Source organism: Chiloscyllium plagiosum, chromosome 20 (genome assembly GCF_004010195.1).
Source record: "Chiloscyllium plagiosum isolate BGI_BamShark_2017 chromosome 20, ASM401019v2, whole genome shotgun sequence".
Taxonomy (NCBI): Eukaryota; Metazoa; Chordata; class Chondrichthyes; order Orectolobiformes; family Hemiscylliidae; genus Chiloscyllium; species Chiloscyllium plagiosum.
This window is the reverse complement of record NC_057729.1, coordinates 41495495-41510852: the sequence shown is the minus strand read 5'-3', so window position 1 is coordinate 41510852 and position 15358 is coordinate 41495495. Positions and strand designations below refer to the sequence as shown.

At 38.1% G+C, this 15358-nt stretch overlaps 1 protein-coding gene across 2 annotated transcripts in view; it reads right to left on the bottom strand.

Moving 5' to 3' along the window:
- The window catches only part of LOC122560199 (proto-oncogene tyrosine-protein kinase Src-like), a 166290-nt gene that overhangs the window by 5688 nt on the left and 145244 nt on the right, over positions 1–15358 (bottom strand). For both annotated transcript variants that reach the window (XM_043710602.1, XM_043710603.1), the window contains 5 exons: positions 14662–14817; positions 12366–12545; positions 10002–10078; positions 5390–5543; positions 3026–3157 (listed from right to left, as the gene is read on the bottom strand). In XM_043710602.1, the coding sequence (XP_043566537.1) occupies positions 3026–3157; positions 5390–5543; positions 10002–10078; positions 12366–12545; positions 14662–14817 (699 nt within the window). The remainder of the gene's footprint in view (positions 1–3025; positions 3158–5389; positions 5544–10001; positions 10079–12365; positions 12546–14661; positions 14818–15358) is intronic.

Here is a 15358-nt window from a genome sequence, read left to right as displayed (position 1 = left end):
AGGTATTTTTCAATGTATAATTTCAGTTACATCACACTGTAAATGTTTGCTATAAATTCTGTGCCTCACAACCACCTGATGAAGGAGCAGCGCTCCGAAAGCTAGTGCTTCCAATTAAACCTGTTGGACTATAACCTGGTGTGTGATTTTTAACTTTGTCCCCTCCAGTTTAACACCGGCACCTCCAAATCAGAAAATATACATGCAGCATTTTTGAGCATGTTTAATGAGTCACTTTTGCTTTAATGCTAGACTAAAAGTGCTTAGTAGTTGAAATTCAGTTCAATTATTTCATTGCATTTCAAGTAAATCAAAAATAAGCAGAACTGAGACCGATTCTTACATGTGAACTTTGAGAGTTCTTTACTTATTTCACCAACTGTACAATAGGCTAAACTACCCATTCCACAGTTGGGTAGTTTTGTCCAACACGTGATAAATATATTTGCATTGCTGGTGTGCATAGGTTGCTCAATGGAAATGGGGCAGGATGTGATGTCAGATTATTAGAATTTAGGTGGAACTTGGAGTGGATTACAGCTGAAGAAACATTTTGGCCTGAATCCATGCACTCTATGGTTAGCATCTGCAATTACCTGTCCAGCTTCAAGGATTGGCAATTCAAGCATTCATTACTCTTGAACATTGAAAATCATGGATTGGAAGATTTCAAAATTTACATTAATTCAAAGTAACTTTTCTTTTGATTGATTGCATTCATATGACACCCAAATTAGAAAGAATATTGTACAGCAGCCGCTGTGCTCACAAATGATTATAATTTGACAAATGCAGAACCAGAATTAGCTCATTAGAACTACTGAAGAGTTAGTTCAGTTGAGAGAATGTGAGCTGGTTGTCAGTGGATGGGACCTGCTGTGAAACATGATGTTCAAGTCAGTGTGATGGTGAGGGGCAAGGTCAATGGATTACCCCTCCATCTTTTCCATGCATTGGTTAAATTGCAATCAAAACATTGTTTTAAATAAGTAATTCTCTTCTGAGCAATGTCCCCTCTCTGCACACCTCCCCTGTTTTGACCTCCTTCAGAAAAAGACCATGTCGTTGCTTATGATGACAGGTTGCTTTCCAGCATCATGCCCAAGTTGTCATTATTCATTCAGCCTTGCTTGTTAAGCAGGACATGCTATCATGAAGAGATATTGACTTGCAGGCCAGTTCTGAGCCAGCATTCACACATGCACAGTCCAGCAGGGGTCACCATATCACAGGGTGGTTGTTGGTAGAATAAAAACAAACATGGGAACCCTTGTGACACATTGGTTGTGTTCCCTATCTTTGGGACAGGAACTCTAAATTCAAGTCCCCCACTGGAGGTGTATCATATCATATTGTTTAATTTGTTTTTAATGTAGCAATCAAGATAGGGAAGTCAATCTAAATTTACCTTTCCTGAATTCAGGGAGTTAGTTAGATTCCAGTTTCTCCCCGACTCAGGGCTGAGTTGTTAGCATGGGCTTTGGGTTCAGATGTGGGCAAAAAAGTAGGCCTCAAAGTCCACACATGTTGACAGTAGTAGCCCAGCTTGGCGCTTTCACCATGGGCAGCCTGAGGCCTCCTTATTAGCTACCTGGCAGTTCCTTGACTAAAAGTGGTGGGCATTGCTGGGACTATTCAGAACATTTCAGGGATTCCCAAATGGAGGTGCCCTTAGATAAATAAGTGCAAAATAAAGTTTAGGAGGCCAAGGTTGGTATATTCCACATGGGATGGAGGAGAAACCCCTCTGAAGGGATAGTTGGAGCTCTGGGGACTACCTTGACTATGCCTCTGACTACAAGCATTAATACTGCAAATTATTCTACACCTTTCCATCACAAGGAATGTTGCCCAGCAGTGGGACAATGTTTTTTTAAGAAATTCCCTGCTACTTTTCAAAACCCTGCTGAAGTAACTCCACAGAGGCTGATATCCAGTCATCAAATCCCTCCCATCTGTTATCACCTCCAAGAACCTGGTAAGATTCAGCTCTCTAGCTGCAAACCTTGAGTGAGACCAGCTAATTCAGTACACTAGAGATATATTTTCTACAACTGACCAGAGCCATGGTATAAACAAGAAGGGTATAGAAGTACACTTAGGCAAGATCAACCAATAAACAACTCCTTTCAAATGTTGGAATTCCTGTGCCACTTTCTCAGATTATAAGAATCCAGTGAAGTTAGATAACACTTTATGGAGATACTGGTCCACCACCTACATTGTCCAAGCAGAACACAGAAAGGTGCCTGTATAAAGCAAATAGTGTTAACCTTAGCTGTGACCATCTGAGTCAATTTCAAAGGTGGTGTTTAGAGTAAATATGGCAATTACTTTGGACAGTTCAATGAGTTTTTGGGAGGCACAGTGGCTCAGTAATTAGCACTGCTGCTTCACAGTGCCAGGGATCTGGGTTCGATTCCAGCCTCGGGTGACTGTCTGTGTGGAGTTTGCACATTCTCCCCATGTTTGTGTGGGTTTCCTCCGGGTGCTCCGGTTTCCTCCCACAATTTAAAGATGTGCAGGTTAGGTGCATTGGCCATGCTAAATACCCATAGTGTTCAGGGATGTGTAGTGTTGGGACATTAGTCAGGGATAAATGTAGGGGAATGGGTCTGGGTGGGTTACTCTTCGGAGGGTCAGAGTGGACTTGTTGGGCCGATGGGCCTCTTTCCACACTGTAGGGATTCTGGAGTTTTTACCCTGTACTTGCCAAATTAAAAGGCTGCGCTTATTTCAAAAATAAGTTGTTTTGATTAGCTTGTCAAAGTTAATGATGTGATTCTGTATGCAAATGCTAATGATTAGAAGAGGCAGTCACCAAGTGACATTTCATGACTTATTTTCATAAGCATTTTAGCTTGCTTACGGATGGGTAAATCATGTTTACACCAATACCAATTTCAGTGGTGGAGACTTGTTAAGTATCTTATGCTTTTATCCAGCAAAACTTGCTACTTCTGCTGCTTTCTGAATTATTAACTTTTGCAGAAAAAAAAAGACCATTTAGTATTTTGAAATTTACCTGGATATGGCACTCTTCCCTTTGTAGCTAGTTCAGTCATTAGAATTCCAAATGACCATACGTCTGATTTTATTGTAAAACGCCCATACAGTGCAGCTTCAGGAGCTGTCCACTTGATTGGGAATTTGGCACCTATATCAAGTAAAGACAAATTAATAAAGAAAATTATTTGGAATGCACATGTATTTTCAATATTTTAATATTGACCTGAATAAGTCAGGAGGGCTTTGAGTTAACATTTAATTCAAATTTGTACCTTAGATTTCAGCACCTCACACTGGTCAATTTCACAAAATCACAGAATTTTTACAAAGCAGAAGCAGATGAAGGGTTTTTACCTGAAACGTCGATTTTACTGCTCCTCGGATGCTGCCTGAACTGCTGTGCTTTTCCAGCACCAGTCTAATCTAAACATTTGGCCCATCATGTTATGCAGGTTCTCCAAATGAGCACCTCACTTATTTCTATTATCCTTGCCTTCTCTCTGTAACACTTTACATTGTTCCTTTTCAAATAACCATCAAATTTTCTTTTAGAAATCTTGGTGGAATCTGCCTGCAACAGACTCTGGCAGTGCAATACAGACTCTAACCATTTATTGCATACAAAGGTTTTTCTTCATATCACTTTTCTTTATTTTAGAAATGAGTTTAAATCTGTGCCCTCTTGCTCTTGAACCTTTCACAAGTTGGAATGTTTTCTCCCTATCCACTCTGCCTGAACCTCTGGCGGCTGATTCTCTTTTATTTTGTTCCTGAGACATGGGAGTTACTGACCATACCCAGCTTAATTAGTTTAGACTCTCCCCAATAACACGAGCAGAATGTCCAGCAGGAAATTCAGTTCCAACTCCGTTCAGGTGCAAATGATCCATTACGGGTCCTGTCAACCCCACAGCCAATTTCCAAGAATCTGAAGGCACTTTCCCTGCACCACCTTTATCCACACACTCATGTCTGTGCTACCTGTGTATGTCACTGGGAGTTATGCAGAGGTTACTATATTTGAAGTTCGGCTTGCTAATTTCCTGCCTAGCTCCCTAAAGTTTGACTGCAGGGCTACATCCCTCTTGCTACCTGTGTTGATGTTACCTATGTGAACCATGACTGAATGCTGTTCAGCCTCCCCCTCAGGGTACTCTGATGGGCTCAAGTGCTGGATCAGTGCTTGAACCTATGATTGTCTAGCTTGGGGGTAGCTAATCTGCAGCCCTATTTTCATAAATCTTTTCACTGACTTGTTCTACACCTATATAGTTAATTGTTAATATAGAGCAAAGAAAGAAATGCAGCCCTTTTTTTTCTTATATAGGTCTTTAGAAACTATATTTGTTTTGTTTAACTTTACTAGTTGGATGTATAGATTTTGCATAAAGAAATCAGGGTGTAAAACCAAGGTCCACATCACCAAAGCTGGGGGGTGAGGAAATAATTTGACAATGTTCAAACTCACAACATGTATTTTTGTTTAAATTATTTATTTTTCTTTAATGGACACCAGTATTTCTTTTGCCTTGATTCACATAATACTATTTCATTTTTCCTGCAATCATAAGAATTTTGTTTTGACAGATTCGTTGAGCTAATATGAAATACAGTCGCAGAATCCACAAGGTTTTTAATAATTCATTTCATTTTATGCTGTGAAATCTTGATAAGATCAGGTCATTGGAACAAGATGAAATTGTGGCTTAAAGCAATGTGTGACTTTATCTAGTTTAGCCCTGCTGTAGCCTTGAGGCAAAAGGGAATAAAACTTCAGCTTTTCCATCTGGCATATTAACCAACTTGATCCGATTAAGTACAGTGCAGTCAAAAATGATCATAAAAGAAACTGAGAAAAAGAAATGCAAGAAAGAAAACAATGTGGCACAAGACTGGCTTATGTCATTTTATTTCTGGGGTCAGAGTTGGAATCCAGGCTGAACATATGGAGTGAGTGCATGTTTCCTATTTCCACACTTAAACACAAGATTACATTATAGCCTCACTCAGTAGAGTTGGGAGGACCCAAAGAACAAACAGCCTATTATCAGAAATACATTGGCAATGTCAGACAAAAAGAATACTTGAGCAATAGAACATTCATACTCAATTGAATGAGGGTGATTTTCTGGGACTGGAAGCCAATATCAATGAACCATAATGTGTTATTATGAGATCCTGGAAACAAGTGTCAATGTGAAGGAGATTCTGAACTGAGTACAAAGGAAAACGTCCAAACCCTGAATCTCTAAATTCTATATTAGTTGCACTGCATAAATTCACAATCTTTCAAAATAAAGAACCACAACTACATGATTATGATAGGACATTTCAAAATCCCAATAACTGTAGTCAGTTGTACCAAACACCCAGCACTAACCTTGTCGGGCTGTGTATTCATTGTCTTCAATCAGTCGAGCCAAGCCAAAGTCAGCAACTTTACACACGAGGCTTTCTCCCACAAGAATGTTAGCCGCTCGTAAATCTCTATGAACATAATTCATTCTTTCTACATATGCCATGCCAGCTGCAATCTGTAAATCAGGAGCAACACAGCATTGAATTTAACAAAGAAAATGGAGGAGAATCAAATTTTGCCTTAACAAGTCATTTTCAAAGTTCTGGGAAATGGTACATACTGAAGTATTCTAAAATGTAAAGCATATAAAACCATATGACCCTCTTTTTGGAAACACTGGGAACATGAACAAGAATGTATGCAAATTCTAATGCAAAAAGAACTGTACATGCAAAAGGAACTGTTAGCAAGTTTTGCATGACAGGATTTCATAATACAGAGTCATAGAGATAGACAGCATGAAAACAGACCCTTCAGTTCAACACGCCCATGCCGATCCAATATTCTAAATTAATCTAGTCCCATTTGCTAGCATTTGGCCCATGTCCCAGCAAACTCTTCCTATTCATATACACATCGAGAAGTCTTTTAAATGTTGGTGGTGTATAAGCCTCCACCACCTCCTCTGGCAGCTCATTCCATTCACAAACCACCCACTGCATGAAAAAGTTGCCCCTTAGGTCCCTCTTAAATCTTTCCCCTCTCACCTTAAACCTATGCCCTCTAGTTTAGGTCCCCTCTCGTCTGGGGGAAAAGACCTTGACTATTTCCTGTTTGTTAATATATTACATGCAGTTCATGGTGTGACATATCATAAATAATTATTTGAATATGTATTTAATTACTGCTCCTATCTTTCATTTAGACAACCATCCATGGACATTAACTGGCAAAACAGGGTGACCATTAATCGATTAAGGAGGAAGAAGGAAAAGACATTCTTACATTTAGTTAGCATTAATCAAATATTGGAATGCAAAATACATTTTTGGAAAAAATATAAATATTTCTAGCTTAAAGGGAAAAGGTAGAATGATTTACTGTTGGATGAATACCACTTCTCTTTGAGGGCACAGCAAAAACTGACCTTAAATTATCAATTTTTTTTTTACAATGTACTCTTTTGTGGAATATTCAGTGTGTTTTTTTATTATCCTTGTCCAGGCGCACTTCAGCATTAGTATAACAGCAATGCTAGAGAACCACTTTGCAGATCCACAGTTTATGAAAATATTTAGAATTTAAAGGCCATGGATTCAACAGTAAACAAAGCAAGGCTCTGAAGTGCCATAATGCATCTCATACCACCCTTGAATGGCAGCATTTACCAGGTAAATGTGACCCTTCTGCTTCCCCACTCTCATCTAGTTCATTCTATCAATGCCATCGGTGAATCTGAGGGCAGTTTTACCTTGTAAAATCTCAGAGTGGCACGAGTTCATTTACTTCAGAAAATATGAAATCTAAAGTGCATCCCCAATAGATTTGTATGCAACACCAGGAAGATCATAGTGCCTGCCTTATTCCATATGTTTTAGTGCTATCTACCTGCCAGCAATCCAAAAGATAATAATCAGCAATGATTTATGGAAAACATTAAACAGAAATCTGTTTTCAACAGACTTTTCAATCAATGCCAAAGCAGCTTGAGATGCTATGCTTCCGAATGACTCAGCTCTAGGTTCCGCGTACATGCCAGTTTACGTTTGGAATGGTTTCTCCAATGTTCAACCAATGTTAAACATTACTCTAGCTATATAATTTTCTATTTGAACTCTGGTTTTCTCCCACTGGAAGTCTGTTCAACATTCAGCTGCACTTTGAGATAAACACTCGATGTAACATGTCCAACTACTCAGCTAGATTTTATCACATCAGTTATGACTTAAAACATTTCTTATATCGTAAGTTGAATTAAAAGCAATATCTCTTTTGCCCATATTTAGATTTTTCATTAAGTAGTTGGCACTGGCCAGCGATGAAGGTAATGTTATGAGAAAGAAGTGTATTTTTTTTTATTAAGGAAGAAGATAATATTGTGACACAATATCACTCGCCATAAGATCAGGGCCATAAAAATAATTTGCATTTATATAGCACTTTGCCTAACCACCAGAAACCTCAAAGCACTTTACCACCAGTGAAGTACTTCTGAACCGTAGTTACAGTGGTAACGTTGGAAACACAACCAATTTATGCACAGCAAACTCCCAGATACAACGTTTGCAGTAAAAATGTATAAATAATATCATTTAGGAATTTGGACTTTAAGGTAGAGGTGACTAGATCTGTGCGTGGAAGTTTTTTTGAAAGCAGTCAGAAAGTATTGTGGAACAATGAACTAAAGATTTAAATTTCAAGGTGACATATAACTAGTGCCTAGCAGGCTATTTGTTTAGAGACAAAATAAACTGCAGATGCTGGAATCCAAAGTAGACTGGACAGCTGTTTTGCAATGCAGAGTGACACCACCAGCAAAGGTTCAATTTACATACAGGCTGAAGTCATCAAGGAGTTCCTGCCTTCTCAACCTCACCTCTTACCAGAGGCATGGCGACCCTCAGGTTAAACTGGTACCAGTCATCTCTTACTCTCGCTCTCCATAATGAAATGGTAGCCCTCTGGGACTATGGTAACTTTACATTTACCTTAACTGTGGTGTTCCCAGGAGGTTGGTAAGATTAGTTTATTGGATGTGGAATGTCAGATATGAATTCAAAAAACTGTTTGAATGATGCTAACAGCATGGGTTCATTTTCCGCATTGTGTGAAGTTAACATAAAGGACTTTCCTCCTCAACCTCTCCCCTTGACTGAGGTGGGGTGACCCTCACTTATATCTTCTAATAAGGGAGCAGTCCTATGATCTGGTAGAACAAAGGCAACTTTATCTCTTACCTGTGACATTAACCAATGAAGTGTTTGCAAAGTTGGACCTTTATTACATACAAAGAAAACAGATCGGGGTCAATAATAATTTGAGTTCAATTTGGAATCAGCTTTGAATTCAGAAGAACCTAGCACGTTAGTTTGTGAAGTCTCCAAGCTTTCGCTTTGTGGTAAAAGTTTTCAAATATTTTCTATATTAATCAGTTCAGAGGTGTTGGTGTACACCACTGGAACAGATGGGACTTGAATCTAAGCCTCCAGACTCAAAGATAGGGACATGACCCCCACATCACAAGAGTCCTTGCAGAGTTTAAAAACTATCAGACTGAAAGCAAGTACAGATTATTGGAACTGGAAAATACAATTTTGGCGATCAGAACTGGAATGAGGACTATCATTTAAATAAGGAATTAAAGAGCTAAGATAGGAGAAACATTGCACAGAGACTGAGTATCTCTAAAGGACAGGGAAAGAGGCTAAACCTTTGTTTTAATATTGATGTTAAAATCTTTATAAACTTTTATATGAAAGAGTATACAGATTATATATATATGTACATATGATACAGATATATAATGCATCTTCTTTTACAAACTAAATTTGTGTTGTTTTATGAAAGAACATTGGCAGTGCCATGTAAATGTATTCAGTCCCTAATCACCATAGTAAACAAGTACAAATATTAAAACTTATCAAGTCAAATTTTACTCTAGGATCTGGTTTGTCAAGTATTGCCACCAGCCAGGATCATAACACTATGGACTGAACTTTCCCATTTTTAGGTAACATGTTTTTTTCAAGTAAAATATATGGTATCTGCTCAAAGCCTTCCAGTGGGACTTGAACTTGAACTTAAACATTGTGACTCAGAAATAAAAACACAACATCATCAGCTGTCTTTCAATTTGAAGAGAACATCTATTTAGGGTTGCAAATTTCTGCTATGGTTCTTTATGTAACTCAGCATGCCAGTTCTTGAGCGACATAGCTTTGAGCGCACGGGCCCCACACGATAATGGAATGCAGAGTGAAGAACTTGCTTCCTTTGCTTTACCTTGCTGTCACGTCTCTACCTCACCTTCAAGACTTTGTTACTTGCCAATCCACAATTAGGATTCAAACTATTTTTGAACCCACTGGTTTCACAGATATAAGGTGATAGTTATTGTTCTCTACCAAACTAGGCATTCATTTATCAGAGTTGTTAGTTTCCTGGGATAATAAGATCAAATGCAGGAAAGTCTTACTAATAAAACAAAATTAGATCCTGTCTGACATCAAAGTCTTTTACTTCAAGAGATAATTTGCTTTTAAAGCATTCCTTGACATTTGTATCCATTACAGTTAACTGACAGGTTTAAAATTAGCTAACTATAATTAAATTTTAATTTTATAAACATAAAATGCACAGTAGATACTACAGTAAAATTTACAGCAAAGCTTTCTACTTAACACTGCTTTTGGAGTTCAGGTGTGAATATCATTGGCACATGCATAGATTTGTTTTCCCCTGACCCCAATTAGTGGTTGAGTTGGAGCTACTTCGAATCCAGAGCTGTTCTTTGATGTGTTGTGTGGATATGATTATAGATTGAATGACCACAGATTGTTAAGGTCTATTTTAGGAGATGCTAAATCAATAGATTATCATACCACTGGTAACATAACACATTCAGTAAAACCACAAGAGCCGAAAGGCCCTTTAAAAATCATGCATTTTTTATTAGCAATAAGTTAACACTAACCTGAGCAGCCATATCAACCAGCTGTGGAAGCCTCAAGTACTTTCCCATCTCACCTTTAAGGAAATCCAATAAACTTCCTGTAATAGCAAACCATTCGAAAGATAAGAATGCAGTGACATCTTAGGTTTCAAGTCAATTACTTTCTATGATATTACATTTTAATCCTGTATCTGTGAGATTGACAAAAGTGGGCTATACAGCAACAATACAGATTTTTTGTTTCTTAATACTCAGGGAATGATACAATCAAGCATTCTCAGGTCAAGGTACAGTGCATTAAGATGCAGAGTCAGGTTTCATTCTACCTTGCTGCCAAATATGCCTTAGCCCAGAGGTTTGCAATCAGTCTGCCAAGGTAAGATGAGAAGTGTATACTGTGGACATGGACGCATGGACATTTGTCACTGCACCTGTGGGAAGGTGGGAAATTGGCTCATTACACAGCTTGCTTGCACATGTGCAGACTCAAACATTCAGTTTGAGAATGCACAATAATTGAGGATCATATCTTTGTGATGAGAAGAAATTGCGTTTGAACAGTAATGGGGTGCACAATTGTTGCGAGACTGTTGAAATGGACAGATTTTAAGGTGAATAATTTTAGATAAGCCGCTAATATAAGTTAGAACAGATTCTAAGAAGGAATGGATATATTGTTGTACACTCGTGGGATACACTATGTTGCAAACCTCTTGAGTAAGGCCATGCCATAATAAATACATGTAAATGTGATGCTTATGACTAATTGATTCAGTTGAAAAAGTGAATGTGTCATAGAATGGTTTGTCTCATTGAAGTGTGCCTTGAAACTGAAATGTTTAGGAATCACCGCCTTAATCCTTAACTTCAAAAGCCCTATTGCAACATTTTCTTTTCTACTCGCCACATCAAACATTTTGGTCTCTCAGAATAATGATCATAAATTTGCATTAGTTTAGACAAGCACTAAAGTAAAGAGATATCCCAATTACTGAAATTATTGAATGCAACAAGGTTACTTTGGCTTTGTTTTTAGTGTCTTGAATATCAGAAGCTGAAAATCCAAGTGCCCATTAAAAAGAAAACAAATTATAAATCTTCTTATTCCTTGTTGCACAATTACCATATTTATAAGAAACTGATTCACATTTATAGATACCATACAAATAAAATATGAATTTGGCTAATTTTAAAAGTCTTTCAGCGTGAAAAACATTGCATTGTTACACTCTCCTCTTCAACTTCCTTCCATCAAAGTGGAATAGAAAATGCTTAGTGCCCATGGCCACCATTTCTTGAATAAGTTTGCTCCTTGCTGTGGTGTCAGGATTTTATTCCCAACACATGACAGGGATTCAGACTCTTACGAGTTCACATTTATAGCTCAACCACTCAGCAAACCAACTCGTTTTCACTAACTTTCCTGATATGAATTGAACTTGCTATGCATATTCAGACACAAAATACAATTGGGAAATTTGACTGGTAACACAGAGATGCAACACTTAAAAGAAATTAAAAGCAGGTGACCTTCCCAGAGCAGAACTGAGAGTAAATTGTTAAAGCAAACAGGATTACCATAAATGTTTGTTTTAGCAGGTTTCAAAGATTTTCTATCATGCCACATTTCCACAATGATTATGAGATTTTTTTCAATACACAGGAATACATTTTGCAGGTACTACATGAACCAAAAAACAAAGTGCAAAGTTTCAAAGAATGTTCAGTGGCTCTACACAGCACTCCACTATCATTGATGCTTGTGGATTATTCTCATACAGCAATGAAAACACAATTTGAAAATAAGCTTGAGAGACCATTTTCTCAGCTACCAAGCTAAGTGAATCTGAAGCAGTTTATTTTGACATTGACCAGACCATTGAAACTCAATACCACTAACAAAAAAAGATAATGCAACAACTTAAATTTTTCCTCAGTATTTTACTTCTTAATAGCTTACCTTTTCATAAATGACTTACTTTTTTCTATATATAATTTATAAAACCAGCTTTATTATAGCTGATAGCCAATTAGTTTTATGCAAATACTACTGGTCACTACAAAGGAACACAATTCAAAAGGCGCCAAAGACCAGCTAACCACAAATTTGAATATGTGTTAGTATCAAAACCCATTTGGAATTCATTTAGGAAATCCTTTTCTAAGCCTATTTTCTCAGAACTAAATTTCTCAGAAAGTTGTATAGCATTATGAAGTGCTACTCTCATGAGGAAAAAAAGTATCAATTTATATTTTCGTTTCAAGCTCCATACTAAATCTGGTTTTTACAATTAAAATTTAAAGATGCTAGGTTCTATTCCAGTGAGGTCAAATACATTAGTGTTAAACCTTTCGTGAAGTACATCTCATTCCATGCATAACTACCTTTGCTCATGTACTCTGTTACAATGTAGATTGGTTCTTCGGAGACAACTGCATACAGCTGAACCAGTTTGTCATGCCGTAGCTTTTTCATGATCTGAGCCTCCTGCAGGAAAGCCTCGGGAGACATCGTACCGGGTTTTAAAGTCTTGATTGCTACTTTCGTTGTTCCATTCCAAGTTCCTACAGCAGAGCAGAACACGGGTAAAAGCTTGCCACAAGCTGAACATCAATTAGCGTCATAGAGATGTACAGCATACAAACAGACCCTTCGCTCCAACTTGTCCATTCCGACCAGATATCCAAATCCAATCTAGTCCCACCTACCAGCACCTAGTCCATACCTCTCCAAACCCTTCCTATTCATATACCCATCCAGTTGCCTTTTAAATGCTGCAATTGTACTAGCCTCCACCACTTCGCCTGGCAACCCTTTCTACACATGCACCACCCTCTGCTTGAAAAAGTTGCCCCTTAGGTTTCTTTTATATCTTTCCCTTCTCACCCTAAACCTATGCTCTCTAGGTCTGGACTCCCCCACCTCAGGGACCTTCTCTATTTACCCTATCTATGCCCCTCATGATTTTATAAGCCTTTACAAGGTCACCCCTCAGCCTCCGATGCTCCAAGGAAAACAGCCCTAGCCTATTCAGCCTCTCCCTTTAGTTCAAATCCTCCAACACTGGCAACATCCTTGTAAATCTTTCTGAACCCTTTCAAGTTTCACAACATCCTTCTAATAGGAAGGAGACCAGAATTGCATGCAATATTCCAAAAATGGCCTAGCCAATGTCCTGTACAGCCGCAACATGTCCCCAACTCCGGGACTCAATACTCTGATCAATATAGAAAAGCGTACCAAACACCTTCTTTACTATCCTATCCACATGCGACTCTACTTTCAAGGAACTATGAATCTGCACTCTAAGGTCTCTTTGTTCAGCAACATTCCCTAGGACGTTACCAATAAGTGTATAAGTCCTGCTAAGATTTGCTTTCCCAAAATGCAGGATTTCGCATTTATCTAAATTAAGCTCCATCTGCCAATGCTCAGCCCATTGGCTTATCTGATCAATATCGCACTGTAATCCGAGGTAACTTTAAATCCCCATCTTGCCCTTTGTCTCCTCTCTGTGCTCTCCATCTTCTCATTCCTAAAGCTGTGCAGTACCATATAGCACGTCCTTTTCTCCCCCTCATGCACGATGCTTTCTGTAAGCAGTTCAGAGACTTCTGGTTAATCACTCTAAGTGACTGATCTAATGATTGTCAGAAAGCTAATCACTTTAAATGCCGATATTCAGTGTTTCTGATCCCCAAAATTCTGGGAAAGACAAATCAGAGAATCTCAAATGTCATATTTGGTTATCATACACCCTCTCCTGAAGCAAGTTTAAAGGTGATCTATTTAGTGATCCAGTGAAGTACAGACTGAGCAGAAATAATTGAATTATTAGTCAAATAAAAGCAATGTACTGCAGTCGCTGGAAATCTGAAATAAATATAGAAAGCTCTTAATCTCTTATAAAAGGAGAATATTCTTGTACATTGTGTTGCACACATTTATCTCAGTGTTTAACACTATTAATCTATCCTGAAATGAAGACTTCAGGTTTTCCTGAAGCCAATTAATAAGTAAGGGAACAAAAGAAATACTTCCAATAATGCATACACGAACTAAGAATTTAGCAGATACTTTGAAATTAGGAAAAGGTAATTGGCAAAGATAGAACTGACTGAGACTAAATTTCCAAAATGCTGGAAACAGACTATAGTGGGCCATAATTCTTAAGCATTGGGTACAAGTTCACGTTTTGTGTGTACGTTCATTGCAACTAGAAACCACAGCTGAAGTTCACTTTTTCCTCCACTGTTGTTAATCGATCTGCTGTATATTTCCCTATTGTTATTTCAGGTTTGCAAATCCTTTTTATTTGTGCTGTGAGTCGATGTGAATCATTCAATACAGTCTGAGATAAAGCATAATTCCTACTGGGAACGTGGCAATCACTGCAAAATGTGCAGACATTTTAAGGGATAAATTGCCAATTTCTTAAAAGGTTGTTGCAGTCTAACCCAAAGGTACTCAGAGAGGTAATAACATTGAACTATCCAAACACAAAACAAAACGTGAAAAAGATTACATTATGCTACTCTAAAAGGCAACTTTAATTAAATTCTGTAATTGAGACAGTGATAAGGTTGAAGCAGTTGCTCATATTCCCTGTCAATGTAATCTTTCCAACAATACAGTAACATAAACCATCTCTATCATTAGGCTTAATGTAAGGTCTCTTACCCATCCATACTTCTCCAAAGCAACCTTGTCCAAGCTTCACTTCCAATCTCAAGGATTCCCGTGGGATCTCCCAAGCATCTTTAGCTAATCCCTGGGTCTGTGGTCTAACGGTTGGACAAACAGTTGTCAACCGATGACACAAGCCATCAGCATGCTCTGGAAAGAAAGACCATTATGCAATGTAAACGTCTCATTCGTCTTCAAAATATTTACCCCAGCTACTGCAGTCTGGCTTCCATCACTAAGCATGAATGGATGCACTTATCAACTTTATAATCTGGTTAGGGATATACTGAGAGATTTCACAGGCCACTTGTAAATGCATTGTTCTCAGTAATATCCACATATTAACCATAATTCTTACTTTATCTAACTACAGGAAATTCTAAAATGCAAGGTCCTATTTAACAGGTCAATCTCCCAATCCAGCAGACTCTGCCAAACTTCAAGGCCCACAAATGCAAATGCCACAAGCCTCCAAGTCAGAATGTTAATCTTTCTGATTTGCTGCTGTCTACAGATAGGGTCAATCTCCCAATCCAGCAGACTCTGCCAAACTTCAAGGCTGGCTACAGATAGGGGCTCAAATCTGGAGGGCACTGCTTACAGGCATGTTATTTTCCATTTGTTATTCTTCTTAAAGTAATTCTGTTGCCTAAGACAAAATGTACCAGAGATATATGCACATGGATTGTGA